General features: G+C 44.1%; 2 protein-coding genes across 2 annotated transcripts; both read left to right on the plus strand.

Annotated features, from left to right (window-relative positions):
- The first annotated feature begins 8,820 nt into the window (after positions 1 to 8,820).
- LOC117848831 (uncharacterized) lies at positions 8,821 to 12,685 on the plus strand. Its single transcript, XM_034730391.2, has one exon. It carries the CDS (start codon positions 9,679 to 9,681, stop codon positions 12,391 to 12,393), a length of 2,715 nt encoding a protein of 904 aa, XP_034586282.1. The 5' UTR covers positions 8,821 to 9,678; the 3' UTR covers positions 12,394 to 12,685.
- A 156-nt stretch (positions 12,686 to 12,841) lies between these two features.
- LOC117848832 (B3 domain-containing protein LOC_Os12g40080) lies at positions 12,842 to 18,571 on the plus strand. Its single transcript, XM_034730392.2, has 4 exons — positions 12,842 to 16,695; positions 17,269 to 17,527; positions 17,650 to 17,828; positions 18,148 to 18,571. The coding sequence occupies exons 1-4, from the start codon at positions 16,588 to 16,590 to the stop codon at positions 18,259 to 18,261; spliced, it is 660 nt and encodes a 219-aa protein (XP_034586283.1). The 5' UTR covers positions 12,842 to 16,587; the 3' UTR covers positions 18,262 to 18,571.
- Positions 18,572 to 18,869: the final 298 nt, after the last annotated feature.

Below are 18,869 nucleotides of genomic sequence, written 5' to 3' on the forward strand. Positions count from 1 at the left end.
CCTCGTGTCACGCCCTACTTCATCCCCAAGTAATCTCAGGTGCTCTGGATTCTTCTTTTCACTTGCATGTGAGCCTGGCATATCGATAGCTTTGGGATAAGGATGTCTCTTGATGTCTTTCCAATTCTTCGCTTGATCCTCTTTTGATCCGAACTCCTATTGCCTTATCTTTTCAAACTTAGCCCTTAAGCAATGTTGGAGGATTGCTCGCCAAGAATGAGCATCATTGGGCTCCCGAGGACCTTAGGCCAATCGACCTAGGCCTCCATAGGCTGATCGGTCTAGGTCCTTTTTTTTTAAGGTCTGTTGGCCTTCGTCTTTCTCTAGGTCGTTGCTCATTCAGGACTTTATCCAATCATGCTCCATTTAGTCCAATTTCCTGCGAAAATAGAATATCCTCCAAAATAAATTGCATATGTGAAAATAGCATGTTTATTAGGTATGATTAATAGTTTAGGTATTAAATTCATTCCATTATCGAAAATAAATAGGGGTAAAAAGGTGTCAATAACGAGTATCAACAATTACCAAATTCCAAACCGGCATGACCTTTTTGGAGCTTCTCACAAGGCTCCTCCTTAAGAGCTGATCGAGAAACACACCACTAAACCATTTAGGTGATACCGATCGCCAAGAGTAGCGAGCAAAGAACCTCACTGGAACTGCATAACCCAAAGAGATGGGTGGGTGCACACTACTCTCCAAGCATTAATGATGTCCTTAGTCTTGAATTAAAAAACTGCAAATCACTTCAAGTGCTTCTCTTTGCTCTACCTCTAAATATTACTATGCAGTTCACTTAATGGAAAGAGAGCTTAGTTGGACAAGCTCAACAAGTATTTATAGACCAAACCAATAAACTAGTTGTTGCCTTCGTATGCTACAAAAATCAGTAGCACCAACTAATGCTGTGCATCAGTACTGTGCACAACGGATTAGACAGTGGCCAATTTTTACAGTCACCGACTTGTCCGCTGACTCCTTTTACTATTGATACCGTCACATACGGTGTGATATTGAAACCATCTGAGAGCCCATGCTGAGTCGAGCCGATGATCCCCGACTCATTCGGTGTAAAACTACTGTTCATACCGGAGCATACGTCGTGGCCCATAATTCATACAAAGCCGATGCTGAGCAAAGACAATGATCACCGACTGATACGGTCATTGTCACTGTTTACACCGGATCAATCTGGTGACAATGTGTTCATCCAGGACTATCAACAGATGGAAACCCCTTTCACCGATTCATTCGGTGCAGTCAGGCGCAATTTAAAACTGTAAAACTCATCCCATTCAATTTCTTTGAGTTTTGATTTTGCTTCTTCACTTCTCCGGGTTTCAACGAAGCTACGTAGTGTCAACTGTCAAGTGAACTAACTTTATCTTCAATATTCGCGCATATCCTTTACAAGTCAAATGATGGGGTCAATAATACCATGAAAGTCTATCATTGTACTAATTTAAAATTGCCACTAAAATACACGTTAATTGTAATGATCATATTTTCATTAATGACTAAAATCGAATTAGGAGTCTAAGATGATCTTTTCACTTTGAACGTTGATGCGATCTAGAGCATGGATGCACTGGAACTGCCGGATGTATTATACCAACGAACTACGCTTGCGTCCAGTCGTCCAGAACAACATGAACCTTCTGCTCCTGATATTTCATTTATCTTTCTATATACTTCCATGCACTCCGTCGTTGACTTCACGCAAAATCCAGAAATCACTACGTCACACACAAGCTCGCAAAATGACTGACAGCTATCCACAGCGCTAATCCGGCCCGCATCCAGTTACTGTTACTCTAAAAGGCGACCTTAAAACATGCTGTCGTTGTTCATGGATGGTCAACAACTCACCAGCATACTATACTGCAGCAGCCTCCATGAGACCATGACGTATCAGGGAAAGGCATCTCGCTTTTCACTGACCTTGGATTAGCAGGAACCAAAAACAGATGCTGTCACCATGTTTATTTTTAACCCCCAATCACCATACTGGTCAGAGCACCGAGGCCACTTCATCGGGGGTACTAAACTAAAACTACTGAATTACCGCCACATGCATGGTGTGCGGTGCCAGTATAAACAAAACAAAATTACCGGTCTCGTTCAATTCAACGCCTCTCGCTCCCTTCTTGCTCTTCGATCTCCCAGCTTCTTCAACGCTTGCAACCAGACGGTCGATCACGCCATCTCCAGACCTCGAGGGTGAAGAATCTCTCTCTCTGTCTATGGTGGCTGTCTCCGGCCGGGAGCTGCGACTGCGGCCATTCCGAGACGACAGGTAACGAGCTAGCAAGGATTAGAGAAAAGAGATTGCTGCATGGCGGACACGGACTTGTGAGCGAGCGCAAGCCAACAACAAAGCTAGGACACCGAGCTCAGCTGCTGCTCTACGCAAAAGCCCATGTAGGTCAAACACACAGACAAGGGCTACTGGGCTACTGCGCCGTGAACTGTACTAGGCTACTGCTGGGGAATATTTTTTAAAGAAAAATTGATGGTGGTGATTAGTAGTAGTGGTTAGAAGAGAGATTACGATATAGCTCGTGGACCAGGATGAGCAGGTTCCAATTCCATCTCCCTTGGTCAGATCGCTCACTCCCAAGGACACCAACCAGCAGAGATCTTTGTGGGCTTCTGCTTAACACCATGACGTGCAATTCTCGCGTGCTCGAGAAGAAGAAGAAAAAAATATTTCGAAACAATAATCAAGATGGTCTTAAAAGTTCGTTGCAATATTTTAAGGCCTATTTGTTTTCACCCTCCTTAAATTTTAGCTCCTAAAAAGTGACTAAAATGTGACTAAAGAGCCAAACACTCCTCCTAAAAAGTGACTAAAAACTTTTAGGAGGTCCAAAACTTTTAGACCCTCCACCCCCTAAAACCGACTAAAATGTATCCTGGACGGCCCCTACCCCCGCACCCACGTCCCGACCGCACTCTCCCCCGCGCGCCAGACCCGTCCACCCTCAACCCCGCCGCCCCCAACCCCACCTCCCCCATCCCCGCCGCCGCTAGATCCGCCAACCTCACCGGTGTCCGAGGCCAAGAAATGTTGTGCGTACCCTCCCCCTCCAGTCCGCCACCCCTAGTCCAACCTCCCCCGGCTGCAGACCCCGCACTCTTCCTCGCTGTTCCCTGCGCTCCCCCAACTCGACCGCCGTTAGATCCGCCATCGACGCTGGCTTACGTGGCCAAGAACCGCCGGTCGGGCGCTCCCCCGCCGGATCCTTGCCGCCGCCACCCGCCGGGACCTCCTCGTCCTCGTCCTCATCCTCCTACTCGCAGCGTCCGTTGTCATCCAGTCCGCGACGAACTCCCAGGCCTGCGGGGTGAGTTTCTTCCCTCTCCTATTCTTGATCTAGTATTCTTCCTTCCTCTTGCTGATCTAGTTTTGTGCGCAGGTGGATTGTTCGCCGCCGGCCGTCCCCTCTCCCAACCCAGCCGCGCCTCATTCACTCCTGCGCGCAGAAGCACAACACCCTGCCCATGGACAAGTACAATTACAGGAACTTCCTATCTCAAGGATCCTCCTCCGGTGCATGTAGCTTCCGCAGATCCCCACCTGATGCAGACGAAGACAACTTTGGCCCGTTCGTTTCGCCGGCGGCCCCCTCCCTGTCCGCTCCCCAGCAGCACATGGAGCATTTGGATCTCAACTCACAAGCGGACTTCTTCCCCAATATTGAGTCCTACCAAGAGTTTCTACAGGGTGCTGACGCCGGTTTGGAGCAGCCACTCCCTCCTCGGGCCCCTGGAGTGAGGGTGCAAGCAGTCGCCGGTGGGGGGTGTGGTCGAGGCAAAGGTTTGCTTGGAGATAAAGTTGGCTTTGGATGAGGACGAGGCAAATGTTTGCTTGGAGGGAGAGGTGGCAGCCGTGGTGGCCGAAATTTGGGAGAAGAACGTGGTGAAACTTTCTCTGCAGGCCACGACTATCACAATCCAGTGGATGTTGATGCCGGTGATGAGACATGCCCTCAGAAACACTCTCTCAGGTAAATGCCTACACTTTCTCTAAAACACTCTCTCTGATATGTTGTCTCTGATATGGTAGTGAAATGAATGGTTGCTATTTGTCATGTATGAACTGTTGTCTCTGATATGGTAGGGAAATGTTGTTTTTGATATGGTATGGTAGTGTTGTTGCCATTTATTTTTCAATCGTGTGACATTGCAATGCTATTGATTTTATTGATGTGTTGAATTGCTGTATGGATGAGTGTATGTACATTTGAGACCAATCATAAAAAAAATCCTGCGAAAAAGTTACTTACATGTTGCAACTCCATTTGTATACCAGTTGCTCTGGACGGCTGGTTGCAACTTTATTTGTATACCAGTTGCAACTCAAACCGTCAGCCGATTGCAACTTCCATCGTACACAAATTGCAATTCTGGTGGTAGACCAGTTGCGACTCGTGTGATGGGCCAGTTGAAATCTAGTTAAGTAGGCCAGTTGTTGCAACTCCGTTTGTATACCAGTTGCAACGCAAACCGGCAGCCGATTGCAACTTCAGTCGTACACAAATTGCAACTTTGATGGTAGACCAGTCGCAACTCGTGTGATAAGCCAGTTGCATTTCGTGCAACGAGTGCACAGACCCTCTCTAACTCTGCACGCCTGCAGGGCCCTCCCCACATTTTCCTGCCAATCCTGCACTCGTACATGCAAAATTAAATGGACACAACCGACCACATGACACCACCTCACAGGTCAACCCAGCCACCAGAAAGCATGCATGGATGAAATCTTTTCTTGATTCTATTTGAAAAAATGTGATATCTTCTAAACCACATATCCGTTTTTGAATCCGTTTGAAGTAGATTCTTCAAAAAATATGCTTAACAAAATGAGATCCATGAAGGCTATATTTGTTGAATTGTTGTATGGATGAGTGTATGTACATTTGTGTGTACTTTTTTTACAGAATGGAATAAACATGTGGCTAAAAAAAATTTGCCGCCTGGAGCTACCTCAGTGTCATGGCGACAGCAACGAAAAATTTTTGCCGCCTGAACGGTAGCCCTGGTTGCAGGTTGTGGTGCCAATAGCCCAGCAGCAAAATGGCGCCAGCAGTCCAGGGCAATTTTGGCGTCAGACTTGGGCAGGGGCATGGGGAGGGTAGAAGGGTTATTTTGCCACAACATTTATTGCTTTTAGTCAGTTTTAGGATGTGGAACCAAACCGTCTTTAGACCATGGACTAAATACTGACTAAAATTTTTTAGGAGCTAAAATTTTAGGAGGTGGGAAACAAACAAACCCTTAGTCAACCTTCAACCTTCGTTTATGTAACCAACTACAATCCGTATACTGCCACCTAGTAACCAAATTTCAACTTTCGATTTGGTAAAAGTGCCGTGGTTTATACATAAAAAGTTACTCCCTCCGTTTCAAATTATAGGTCGTTTTGACTTTTCTAGATGCATAGATATTATTATGCATCTAGACATAGGGTATATCTAAGTGTATAATAAAGTCTATGAATCTAAAAAAGCCAAAACGACCTATAATTTGGGACGGGACGGAGGGAGTACAATGAGGCATTTATATAAAAGGTTTAGTATTTACTTACCACTTGAACATGACGATATTTCTAGATGATCAAGTGGGTCTTAAACTCTCTCGCAAAAGTTTAACCATCTTAAAACCTTCAAATACATAAAAGAAGAGGTATAATAGGACTATGTTCCACCTATTAACCAAATTTTCAGTTTTCATTTATTTGGGCAAGTGTCATGATATTTCATCCAAAAATGTTATCCCAAACAAAAACAAAAGCAAAATGTATAAACTATATAACTGTCGAACTAGTCAATATGGCTTGGCCCATGGTGGTGCACACATGTGGCAACCAAAGGCCCCTCTTGCTTGGTAAGGTGTAAAAGTGATGCAATACTGCGAGAGGATTTGGGCTAAAAGCCTAAAAACTGGTGTTCGGTGGGAATTACTCAAAACCTAGTCCAACCCGCGAGGACGTCTGACTCAAAACATGGTACGTAGTGCAATGCATTCCAAAACTTATGGTTGGACTTTTGAAGCCGAAATACATTCAGAACACGCCACTTCAAATTGTCGTTTTTGTCCTGACAAAACTGTCGTTTGTACCAATTTTGAGAATTTGGAAGCCCAATGAACCCATCGCATTGAAGAGCTACGAGCACAGAGCAGAAGGCAACAACCGTACCTAAACATTCGGCAGCCTCCTCTTCAAACATGCTCTCAAGTGTCAACTCCAACCCCAACTCCAACTCCAAAGCCTTGGCGTTTGGAGACTCGAGTGGAGAGGAGACCTTGTGAGCCGAGCCTGACCTTAGCTGTGAGCCTGTGACACACTACAAAGCGACAACCAAAGTAGTCGCCCAAAGCCAGGCAGGGGCTCACCCATGCTTCGACATCTTGCGCCTGCGACCTTGCCCATGTCCTCACCTCACACAAGTGGCCACACACAACCAAAACGACCCACTACTCCTAACTCGAGCTAGCCTCCATAGCTCCATTAAAAACCGATTAGGTTTTCCTTGGACCTGCACTCCAGCCTTTTACAAAAAATAAAACCTGCCGGATTCTGCAGACGTTTTGTTTTGTTTTGCAGCGTGTGCACGCTGATGGACACTCGGCTTGTTTGTTCAGTCAGGATTCAGGATTCAGAGTTCAGACTTTCAGATCATGTGTGTGTGCGATCATTATTGGCGTGTGATTTCAGATCGATTTGTCAAATGATTAGGTCAGTGAGCTAGTTGCGGCAAGTGGCAGTGCAATTTGCAGCTAACAATCCTGTGTACTAGGGAGGGGATGGGATCTTAATCTGAATTTGTAGCTAGGGGTCAGTACTAAGCATTTTTTAGTGCATGGGAATCTGACTGGAAATGAGGTCTACTGTGCCCATGCATGCTGGCAGTCTGGCACTCCATGAGCTGACCTAGGAAGTCAGTAATCTTGTCTGCTCACCAGAGTTTGATCAGATTTCTTTCTACTGTATCTTTTTTTTTTTTGAAATGATAGCTGAAAAAAGGTGGTTGTGATCTATGCTGAATTCCTGATCTGTAGCTTTTACCTTTTGTTCCAGTACAGATTCAATCCTAGGGCTAGTGAAGCAAAGCCATGAATAATTGGAAGGTACTGCGACATGTCCTGCGGTTTATTTATCTCGCTCCCTTGTCCTTATTGCCCCATCTTTGCATAATGTGGTCCTGTATTTGTCGTTAGACAAAAAAAAATGGGTACAAGTTTGAGCTTTCAATGAGGAACCAATAACGGTTGGGATCGTATGGGAATGGACTAGGAAGAAGAAAGAAGAACAGTATCTTGTGGCAGGGCAAGGGTCCAACTGTGAATGCTTTCAGCATTCAAGTGCAGTTCCCCAATTGTAGAAGGTTCAGCCAACTTGTGCGGGTTAATTTCTACTCTCTCTGTTTTTATTTTAGTACTAAGGCTTATTTTGTAATCGTATTTAATTGACTTCTTATGGTTATGGTTTTGTATATTTCATAAATGGAATAGGTGGTCAAAGTCTTGTTCTAACGAAACAAAATAACTCTCATAAAAAAAGAGAAAATACTTCTATATTGGAAAGATTTCACTAATTATTATTGGAAGATGGTACCTTTTGTTTGGCAACAAGTCTGAAACTACATGAAAAAATATTAGGGAAAATCTATATTACGAAATTCTTGTTGTGAGTTTTTTTATCTCCCTCTTCTAAAAGTAAAATTGCTTCATTCGACATGAAATTGACTTTGGACCCTGGATAAAAGATCAAGATGAGGCCGAGCAGAAACTGTTGCCATCATTCAGTCTGAGTGGCAGCATGGATGGATTGGATGGGGCGACGAAAAAGTTCCTTGGGCCTTTTCGGCGACAGCTCACTGCTTCACAAGGCCTATGTGGCCATTTGACTTTGTCCTCTCCACTGACACGCTGGATTCTCTGTGCAGCTTCAAGATTCACACACACACACGCCTCACCTGACCTGATCCATCAATCCACATCACGAGTGTCATGCAAAGTTGACAAAGTTTAAGGAGATGATAATCATATGGATAAAAATAGGTCCATGGCGTGACACGACACGAATCATGCAATTGGTCAGCTACAATTCATGCTGGGTCGGATTTTTTTTTCCTTTTTGGAATCGAACAGGAGATCAGCATTCTTTCTTTGAGTTCCAGCCAGCATGAAATGGAAACATTATTGCATAAGCTCAGATACACTAAAACACTGTTGAAATGTCAATGCCAGTACTATGGATTTTCAATGATGGAAGTCAATATCAGTTTGGGGTACGAGTAGTTCTCAACATTAAAAATTCCTGCTTTAGCCCTATCTAAACTTTGGTGGGACCTACTTCAAAGATAAGGAGCTAGAACAGATACAAACTTGTTACATTAAAAAAAAACACAAATCATCATGAAGAGCAAGAAAAGCAGCATAAAACTAGGCGAAAAGGGCCAGAGACAGCTCCACAAATCAGTCAAGAAGACGATCATTGTGACAAAGCTTTTGCTTTACCCCCTCAGGAAAAAAAATCAGGACCAATGACACTGCGTTTCAATGGAGGGAAAAGGTTTTCATCCTAATAAATAAAATGAGGAAAAGTCAATGCCCAAGCACTTGTTTGGATGCAGCTGCTGCTTTACAGCCAGACCACTCTACCCTGTGATGTGGGTCCCAGAGGAAAAATAATGCTACCAAACCAAACACTTTGTTTTTACTTGGTGGAGATAGTACACTAAAAAAAGCACTCACAAACAGCTGCCCCCTAAAATAGTGACTGTCAGTACTTTATTACTCCAGTCCAGAGTGAGAGGCAGGAGGAGGAACAAAGTCCAGAACAAATAAAAAAGTTGGTGGTGTGCTGCTGCAGCTGCTAGTAGTAGCTCTTGCAAGGCAATGAATGCAACCTCCCCCTCATCATGATGCACTGCATTTAGTGGCATTGAAAACACTTGCAAGGTGTTTGGTGAGAGGAGCGAGGGTGTGGCTGCTCTCTGCATCTGAGCTTGAGCGTCTTCCCCCATCTGGAAATCGAGCTTGGCTCTGTTCTTCTCCTGTTTGTAGCTGTAGATTTCAAGAACTATTCCAGCACATCCCACCCCATTTCGTTTCACCGGTGGTTCGAGCATTGTTCTAGCTGCTCCGCAGCTCAAGAGGGAGAAAAAAAGTGGAGTCAAATCTTTTGTATTTCTCAGCTTTCTTTTCCCCCTCCTTGTTTGATGCTGTGCTCTTTTCTTTAATTTGAGTTCTTGATCCTGCCAAAAGCAAAAGCCCTCACCTTTTGTTTGCAAAGGTGAGGGGTGTCCTCGCATTTCAAACCCTCTCCAATCCCTCCCACTACAGAGCTCCAATCTCTCCCTACCTGCAGTTTCCCCACCCCCAAATCCGTTTCCCTTCCCCGGAAACCTCGGATTTCCACACCCAGAGCTCCACCGCCGCAGTTCTTGATTCACCCAGACCCAGTTATCCAAAGATCCAGTTTTCGCACCCGAAACTGCAGTTTTCCTGCATTGTTGGTCCAAGAGCACACCGAAATCTCCCCATTTCCCACGGAAATCTCGGGGTTTCCCCCGCTCCATGCCTCACTCCGCTCGTTGATCCAGACCGCCGCCGGAAAGCTGCGATTTTTCCGCCCGGGAGCGGCGGTTTCTCGATCCGAGGCCCATGCATCTGTCGCTATGGAAGCCGCTCTCCCACTGCGCCGCCGTCCTCCTCGCCAAGAACCACCGGCGCCGCGGCGGCGGGGGCGGCTGGCACGGTGGCCACGGCAACAACAGCCACCGTGACGATCCGTCCTCCTTCCTCCGGCAGCTGCGGGACGCGCTCGACGCGGCGTCGGAGGACGGCTCCCTCTGCCCGCCGCCGGACGCCGCCGGAGCCGATGCGGACGCCGCCGTGTCCCGCTCCCGTTCCCTGGCGCGCCTCCGCGCGCAGCGGGACTTCCTGCGCGCCACGGCCCTCGCCGCCGCCGCTGGCCCGTTCCGGTCGATCTCCGACCTCCCGCTGCTCGCCCACGCCATCGCCACCTTCCTCGCCATGTATCCGGACTACGCCTCAACTGCCGATGTCGACCGCCTCCGCGTCGACCATTACTCCCACCTTGATGCCCCCGGCGCCGGCAGGGTCTGTCTAGACTACTGCGGCTTTGGCCTCTTCGACTCCAGCTGGGATTCCTCCTCGTCATCCTTTACATTGCACGAGCTCAATGCCAATTTGAGCAACCATGCACTCTATGGCGGTGCTGAGCCTGGCACCGTGGAGAATGATATCAAAGAGCGCATTTTGGAGTACCTGAATGTGCCAGCCAGCGAGTATGCGCTGGTGTTCACAGTGAGTCGTGGGTCAGCATTCCGGCTGCTTGCTGAGTGCTACCCCTTCGAGAGCAACAGGAGGCTGCTGACGATGTTCGACCATGAGAGCCAATCGGTCAACTGGATGGCGCAGAGTGCACGGGCAAAGGGTGCCAAGACACGCGCCGCGTGGTTCCGCTGGCCAACGCTGAAGCTGTGCTCGACGGAGCTGCGGAAGGAGATCGTGGGCAAGAAGAAGGGGCGGCGACGGGATGCTGCAGTTGGGTTGTTTGTGTTCCCTGCACAGTCTCGAGTGACCGGTGCCAAGTACTCCTACCAGTGGATGGCGCTGGCACAGCAGAATGGGTGGCATGTGATGCTTGATGCCGGTGCACTTGGTCCCAAGGACATGGATTCGCTGGGGCTCTCGCTGTTTCGGCCAGACTTCATTATAACCTCGTTCTACAGGGTGTTTGGTTCAGACCCGACTGGGTTCGGTTGCCTTCTGATCAAGAAGTCAGTAATTGGGAGCTTGCAGGGGAGAAATGGGTGTAATGCATCGGGGATGGTGAGGATTGTTCCTGTGTTTCCACAGTATCTCAGTGACTCGGTTGATGGATTCGATGCATTTGATGGGCTTGAAGATGACTCGGGCATTAACAAAGATGAAAAACCAGCTTCTAATGCTCAAAATGGGTCACAGCTGCCAGCATTTTCAGGTGTCTACACGTCTGCTCAGGTTAGAGAGACTTTTGAGAGTGATCCTGGTCGTGACAGCAGCTCGGATAGGGATGGGGCAAGCACCATCTTTGAAGAAACTGAGAGCATCTCTATGGGCGAGGTCATGAGGAGTCCAGCATTCAGTGAGGACTGTTCATCAGAGAACTCTTTCTGGGTTGATGTTGGCCAGAGCCCATTGGGGTCAGAGAAATCTGGCCAGTTCAAGAAGGGGAAACTGGGATCACCATTACCATCTTCTTGGTTCAATGGAAGAAAGTGTAACAAGAGGATGTCACCAAACTTAACTTCTAGGATATCTAGAAGCCCACTTTATGATGGCCATGTGATTTCCTTTGATGCAGCTGTGCTATCAGTCTCGCAAGATACAGACTGCCTCAAGGAAGACCCTGAAGAAGAAATTTTTGAGAATGGCCGGAGAAACCATTTCAGGCAGGTTAGTGAGATCCAAGAGGAGCCTGAGGTCGAAGAGGTGGCATGCCAACATGCTATGAATGGTGGTGCAGAGCACAAAGAAAGCGCGATAAGGAGGGAGACAGAAGGGGAGTTCCGGCTGCTGGGAGGGAGGGATGGCAACAGCAGATTTACTGGGGGGCGACTCTTTGGTGTTGAAGAGATTGATGGAGGTTTAAGCATGGGGCGCAGAGTTTCATTCAGCACAGAGGCTAATATTATTGCTGACAGGTTGAATCGAGCCTCAGATGCTGCTGAAGCTTCTGGATATACGTTCCGTGATGATGAAGGTTGTGCAAGTGATGGATATGATGATGCTCAGGACTGGGGCAGGAGGGAGCCAGAGATAATTTGCAGGCACATCGATCATGTTGATATGATGGGGCTCAACAGAACTACCCTTAGGTTAAGGTACCTGATCAATTGGCTAGTAACTTCACTTTTGCAGCTAAAGTTGCCAGACTCAAAAGGTGGTGACGGAGTCCCTCTTGTCCACATCTACGGTCCCAAGATTAAGTATGAAAGGGGAGCAGCTGTTGCTTTTAATGTGAAGCAAAGTGATGGAACATTTGTTAATGCTGAAGTTGTTCAAAAGATTGCTGAGAAAAATGGTATATCTGTTGGCATTGGTTTTCTGAGTCATATAAAATTAGATATGAACCAGAAACAGTTAAATGGCACGCTTGATATACCTGAGGCTTCGTTTTATAAGAATGGCCGCAGAGACAATAAAAAAGTGACTGTAAGAGTTGAAGTTGTGACTGCTTCACTTGGCTTCCTTACTAATTTTGAAGATGTTTACAAGATGTGGGCTTTTGTTGCCAAGTTCTTAGATCCTTCATTTCTTGAAAGTGAGCGCCTTACCATTTCTGCTGACCACTTGGAAGGACAAACTTGAGCATGACATGTAACATAGCAACCACCAACCAACAAATGAGAGGAAGGTGATTTCTCCTTCTGTTGAAGCATATGTTGTCTTTTATGCTTTCGAGGGGTAATCAATAGTGGATTTAGCAGATTTGTTTATTCTTTGCTTAGTTCCTCGATATATGAGTTGTATGACTTGTTTTTGTTCATGTAGAATTTGCTCAAATTTGTACCAGCAGCTCATCAGTAGAACTCTTTCCCATGGAACAATGTTTGTAAATCAGCTCACTGGAAATGAAATAGTTTTGAGTGGCTTTGTGCAAGTTCTATTCGATCAGATGTGTGTTCATAATGGAGCTTTTACATCTTCGGCTAACATTTCATTTTGGTGTACTTATGTGTGCTTCTTGATTAAAATTAGCAACTTAGAAATTCTGGGGTTCCTTGTAAGACATGGATTTTGCTGAGTACTTCCACCGTTTCTTTTTGTAGGGCAGGCGTATTAGAATTTGGAAAAGTCAATCTTCACATTGTATGCATGGTTGCTATACAAAATATGTACCAATAGATTCATATTTGATAGATCATGTAATACGACTTTGATTTTTCAGAGTATGCTTCTAAAGACTTCTCCAAATCCTAATATGTCCAATAAAAAGAATCGGAGGAAGTACTTCTTACCTGTATATGAATTGAACCCAAAAACATAAAATGCTTTGAATGCAGGTTCCAATTTCCTTACCAATGTGCATCTTATGCTTCTTAATCTGTACAATACATGTTTGTTTCTCAATAGTAAAACCATCCAGTTGTTTTTTAGGTTAATTTTTTATCACTGTGAAAATTAAATGCCTTGATAGCTATATTCTAAGAGGTATCCGAAATCAAATCCTGCTGCTTCTGTTACCTTGAACCATCTTTTCAATGTAGTCCTGAAGTCTTTTCCTGTTGTACTATCGGTCCATGTCATACGCATTAGTAGGATCCTGCCTGAAATGGAGATGATCCATGGCATACACGTTAGTAGGATGATCTTGTGATAGGAAATGGAGAAGGTCCTATGCACCCATTAATGTTTCCATTTTGCTAATAAACCAAAATCAGGAAAATGAACTATAGATTTGTTTTGTGCATTGCTGTTAACTGTCCAGGTAAAGTAACTTCTATTTGAACTGTTCCGGTTCAGTTTATTTATGGCTTTTGATGGTCCCCATTCACTAGTAGATGAAAATGTGGAACTTCATCAAGATCCAGGTACTGCTAGTAATCTAAGATCAGAAATTCATAACAAATTATTGTCCTAGCTGTGTTAGATCTTTCCAATGCTCAGTTCTTTTTTTTTATGTGCTGAAATAATCCGTTGATCTCATGGATTTTTCTTTCAAGTACTTGGTAGAGCTTACATCATGGTATTTAAAGCATATGTAGGAAATTTACTGGTTCCAAATGCATTTCATTTCAATACCTCAAATCTTAAGTTTTATTTTTAGTTTTTGGTGAAAGTAAAGCCAATGTCACCATAGGTTTTTGAAGTCTATGGCAGAAACCCCCCATTATTCTTACCTGACCAGGCTTTGCTTTTTTTTTACCTGATCATTGACCATGACTATGCTTTATACTGCTTAGTGCTTACTCATTTTGACAGCCTGAGATGCTGGAATCTCCCGAGGATACCTTCAAATTTAACATATCAAATCTCTTATAGTTGTTCAGTTTTGTTGAAAGCAAAGAGGTTATTCTATGTTCGAGGTCTATGGCAGAAAGCCCTGGTGAAACCAGGACCTGATTAGACCTGGTGCGTGACTGACCATGCCTTTTGTTCAATCAATTTCACAGTTAGATGCTGAGAATGTCTCTAGGACACCAAAGCAGCGTGGTGCCAATTTCTTTACTATACTAAATCGAATCACCAGGTTGAATTCAGGTCTGTACCTGTCTTCCCTATTATTTAATGCTACTCTATTTGTGCATAGTGGGTTTTAGTTCCATTCACAATAATTCTTTTTAAGGGTGAGTTTGGTCTGGGTGGATTAATATCCAAGTCCATTTGGATTGATAATCCAAATTTGAAGTAAACTCTAAAAGTTCCTACATGTTAAATGTGGTTGACTTGTAAGTTGTAAATTTTTGGTTTCCCCTGTTGGGAATGGGACCGCTGTTTTGGAGTTGTGAGTTGTGACAACTGATGTCTTGCAAAAGTCCTGGCAATACCTTGTTCTGGTCTTCTTCTTGGTTTATCAACACATGAAGACAAAGTCCACGAGAGCAATTTTTAAATATTGATACTGTCGGATTTAGTGACCAGGGGGTTACCCAAGTGGTAGATTTGTAGGCAGGGGAGATCGTGAGACCAAGAACTCGAATGGTAGCATAGAGACGCAAGGTTTAGACAGGTTCGGGCCTTCGGAGAGTAATACCCCATGTCCTGTGTTCTTGTGGATTGTATTGCTGATCGTAGGTGCAAAGAGTTAATGTGCCCTCGGGGGGCGCCCCTGGTCGCCTTACATAGGTTGACAACCTAGGGTTGCAATCGGATAGGATCTAATCCTAGTCGGTTGTTACAAGAAAGTCAATCTAAGTCGGTTTACAACAAGTATCCCGTGATATCCGGGCTGAATCGGTTCGCCCGACCTCCAAGCTTGTGCCTCACGGAACTTCACACCTTGCCCTGCACGCCATGGTCAGGCGGGACCCACTTGTCAGGTCAGCCAGTATCCTGGTCGGTGGGGACTTGTGGGTACCCTTATCCCTCATATACTATTCCATTTCTCTGCAAAAGGAAGTGAGACTAGCATATATCAGCAGATTCCTTTCGACTTTAGGGCTTGGGAGTCAATATTCCGAGTGGCAGTGATCATGTCATGCTTTTCAAGCAAGGTTCATTTTCAGCAAAAGATATGCTGACCAACCTTTTGTGCCAATGTACTCCACGAATATAGGCAGTCTGGTGGCCTGCACTATATCTATGCCTGCCTGCCCGGGGCTTGAACATCAGTAGCACTGAACTGCCTCTTTGTGGAAGTAATGTATTAGCTTTTTGGTCAAAGGTAAGTGGCCTCTTATCTTTGTTGATCTTTGGATCATGCTGTGTGGGCTGTCCTGCATTTGTGCATCCTGAAGTTCATACTTTGCTTCCTGTTGTCTTGGTACATGATTCTGAGAAGACTTGGGATTTTGATGACATTGACTGAAACATTCTTAGTTCTTTGAAATGATTTTAACTTTTGGGCTCCCTTATTTGATTTATCTGAAAGAAAACACGAGTGCTGTTTTTTTTATAATTTTCCTTGTGGGAACATTGGGTTACACCTGCTACATAAACTGAATCTTAGATAAGCTTCTAGATAAATAATGCCTGGTATCAGCGGTTCTCTCAACGTCACAGGTAGTGCTCCAATAAATAACTGCCTACTTACCATTGACTCATTTTAACAGATGTGCAATGTGAAGTTTATGGTCATGACCACTATTCTAGAATTGAAATTTGTATTTCGAGTTATCATCTCAACTACTGTAGTGGTTCGGTGAACCTAGTTCAACTTAGATTAGAGATGGCATCTAACTATATATGTGTATATTCTTATCCAATCTGGTGTAAGGAGCTCTTTTTGCAAATTATTGTTGCCTCTATATGCAAAATTTATTGGTTAGATCTTGTGCTCCTAAAAGCTCACGACGATTACTGCTTGTCGCCATCGTTGTCTCTAGACAATACGTAGCATAACACATTTGAGTTTTTCTTTTGGCCCTATTGTAGTAGAGTTGCTCCTTCACTACCTTGTGCCATTGAGATATACTGCCAATATTACTGAAGTTCTGAGGTTAATTATCATGTACTTGCCTACCTACTATTATAGTAAAAATGGTTGTTTATGATGTACTTTGAAGCATGTTTGCCTTTATTGCATAAAATATGTTCAATGATCTATATAGGAGAACCACCGGTTCTGCAAATACCGGCGAGAGCTTTGTCTGTTAAAAGCTTGAAGCGTAAAAGTTCTCAAAATATTGGTGAACATATTGTGGGAATACATGAGCTTAAAAAGATTGTCTTCTGTCTTAGTTCTTCCAAAATGCAATTGAGTTTTGACCATAAAAATTTGCATGCACACATAGAATTTGAGACTTTTGGGAATCTTGCACGTAAAATTTTCATGGATACTTACTTGATATATCTGTAGAAGTTATCTACAATCATCTCTATTATGGTAGGAGAAATCACATAATGAGGAAATATTTCACAAGATGCAAGGAATGCATTGTACATCATTATTGGAAACACATGGATGATTGGGGAAAGAGTTTTCTCAATGTTATGATTGGTGATTATGTGGTGAGGCCTGTGATCTCCTGTAAATTTTCTTAAACTATTTCTTTTACTTATTTTCCACGGGAGACTGGACAAATTGAACTGACCCTTTCATAGCCTTGATCCTGAAGTTTAGTTAGAAAAATGAATGTATTTGGTCAAAATAGTGCTTATAGCTTGTCTGAACAACCAAAGCTTCTGCTGATACTTAGGACAGTATTATAGGTTTTCTAGGAAAAGATAACAGTACTGACCTGGTTCTGCGGTGCCTTCGATGTCATGCCATCCTTGGAGGCTTCATTTTGGAGATCCCACCTTACGTTGCTGGTAGTGGCAACAATGAAACCTACCTAGGTAGTTTGCCTATTGTGGTTGTGATATTAGGTGTCTTTCCATCCCGTGTCTTCTGTTGCATGGTGATCTTTTTTTTACAGGAAATATTAATTTTTCAGTTTCAAAGTATATCATCTAACTTTGTTGAACTCGTTGACAAAACATTACTCTTCTTTGGACTAGTTTAGCAGCTAGAAGCTACAGTTTTCATAAATGTTAATGGAAGCCAGTGAAATTGTTTTAACCTCCATATGTTTGTTATAGGTAATTGATAAGGATTATGCTGTCAAGCATCTTCCACATGAAGATCAGACCATCACACTTTGCCATCCTAGCAACATCAAGAAATGGCATGCCAGTTTCAAGGTCAACACAGATGGTACATGCATTCTTTCTCTTGGCTCATCAGACTTTTTTCGTGACAATGGGTTGCAAGAAGGTGATATTTCTATATTCGAAGTATTGAAGAGCCAGACAAGGACCACAGTGGCAGTCCATCTGCCTAAAAGATACCGTCTACCAGGTGATATTTGCATACTAGAAACATGCAGTACGAGGAATGAGCCTTTAGGTGTAGCTCTATGCAGTACATTTCACACTTATTTCTTTTATGATTAAGTTTAAGACATGAAACTATTCCTGCAGAAGGAGTTACATCTTCTGAAAGTTCTGTGTATGAAGATACCAAGCCTCAGTATGCAGTCTCACATAAAACCCGTTTAGATAATCAGCAGAAGAGGAAAGTAGTAAAAAAGGTCAAAGCTATTCAGTCAGAAACCCCAATTCTTGTGTTTTTCAAGGGGCTTAGTGGGGATTACAAGATGGTGAGTTCACATAACTTTGTTTTTTCAAAATTTTCTGAAGAATGGTGCTACATGAACAACCCATCTGTACAACCGTGTTACACCAGAAGATCAGAGGGTCTGAATCACTTGGATGGCAGTTCACTTACTAAATTCTAAGAGCTTGGATTTGCTGGTTGTAACACCATTGTACGAATGGATTGTTTGTGAAGCGTGTGTGGTATGTTTAACAGCTTATTACTTTTCAACATTTCGCAAGGGGAAAAATGGTATTATATCTCGGTTGTTTACTTGAATGTTTCTATTCCTATATAACATTTTCCATGCACATCACAACCAGGGCCTGAAAAAAGATTGGGCTGTAAAGTATCTCCCACACGAAGAGCAACCACTGACACTTCGACGGCGTAAGAAGGGCGCTGCTCATACTAAGAGTGGGAAGCTAAACTCCTGATCAGCAGCGATGGGTTGTATCAGCTTGGTGGACGCTGGAATCAGTTCGTCAAAGACAACATGCTGCGACAGGGCGACATCTGCCTGTTTGAACTGCTGAAGGAGAAGTGGCTCACCATGTATGTCCATATCATCCGTGATCCTGCAAAGAAAATGAAGCGCGGCTGATCGTTGTGGGCATGAACCCAGTAATGTAGTAATGTTTCTGTGATGCAAATTGTCATTCTTGTGGCTGTTCCTCTCCCATGCAAGCTTTGGCAAGGAACTTGTGTCTAGCACTATTATTCTGAAATTTCTATTAATTTGTGCTACTGCTTGTCGTTCCCTGTCCATGCTGCCACTACAAGATTTCCGGAGTGTTCTTTTTTTTCCCCGACTGGTCAACGGTTATTAACATTTTTGTTATTTACATAAAAAACCAAGGGGCTTATAGTCTAACTAGACATTTTATTAGAGTTATATACTAAGTGGCCAATTTTTTTTTTTGAATTGTTGATTGGCGATTCTTTGTTTCCACCCTTGGGGATGTGCAAATGAGGCCACAAAACCGTTGGTCACTTGAGGAAAAATCGTGAAGGATACAACCATTTGGTCATTTGGGTACCCTGT

The sequence above is a fragment of the Setaria viridis genome, chromosome 3 (genome assembly GCF_005286985.2).
Source record: "Setaria viridis chromosome 3, Setaria_viridis_v4.0, whole genome shotgun sequence".
Lineage (NCBI taxonomy): Eukaryota > Viridiplantae > Streptophyta > Magnoliopsida > Poales > Poaceae > Setaria > Setaria viridis.

Coding starts and splice junctions, on each gene's coding strand:
- LOC117848831 (XM_034730391.2), top strand. CDS start 9,679: ATGCATCTGTCGCTATGGAAGCCGCTCTCCCACTGCGCCGCCGTCCTC.
- LOC117848832 (XM_034730392.2), top strand. CDS start 16,588: ATGAGGAAATATTTCACAAGATGCAAGGAATGCATTGTACATCATTAT. Junction 17,528..17,649: donor TAAAAGATACCGTCTACCAG/GTGATATTTGCA, acceptor CTATTCCTGCAG/AAGGAGTTACATCTTCTGAA. Junction 17,829..18,147: donor TTAGTGGGGATTACAAGATG/GTGAGTTCACAT, acceptor CATCACAACCAG/GGCCTGAAAAAAGATTGGGC.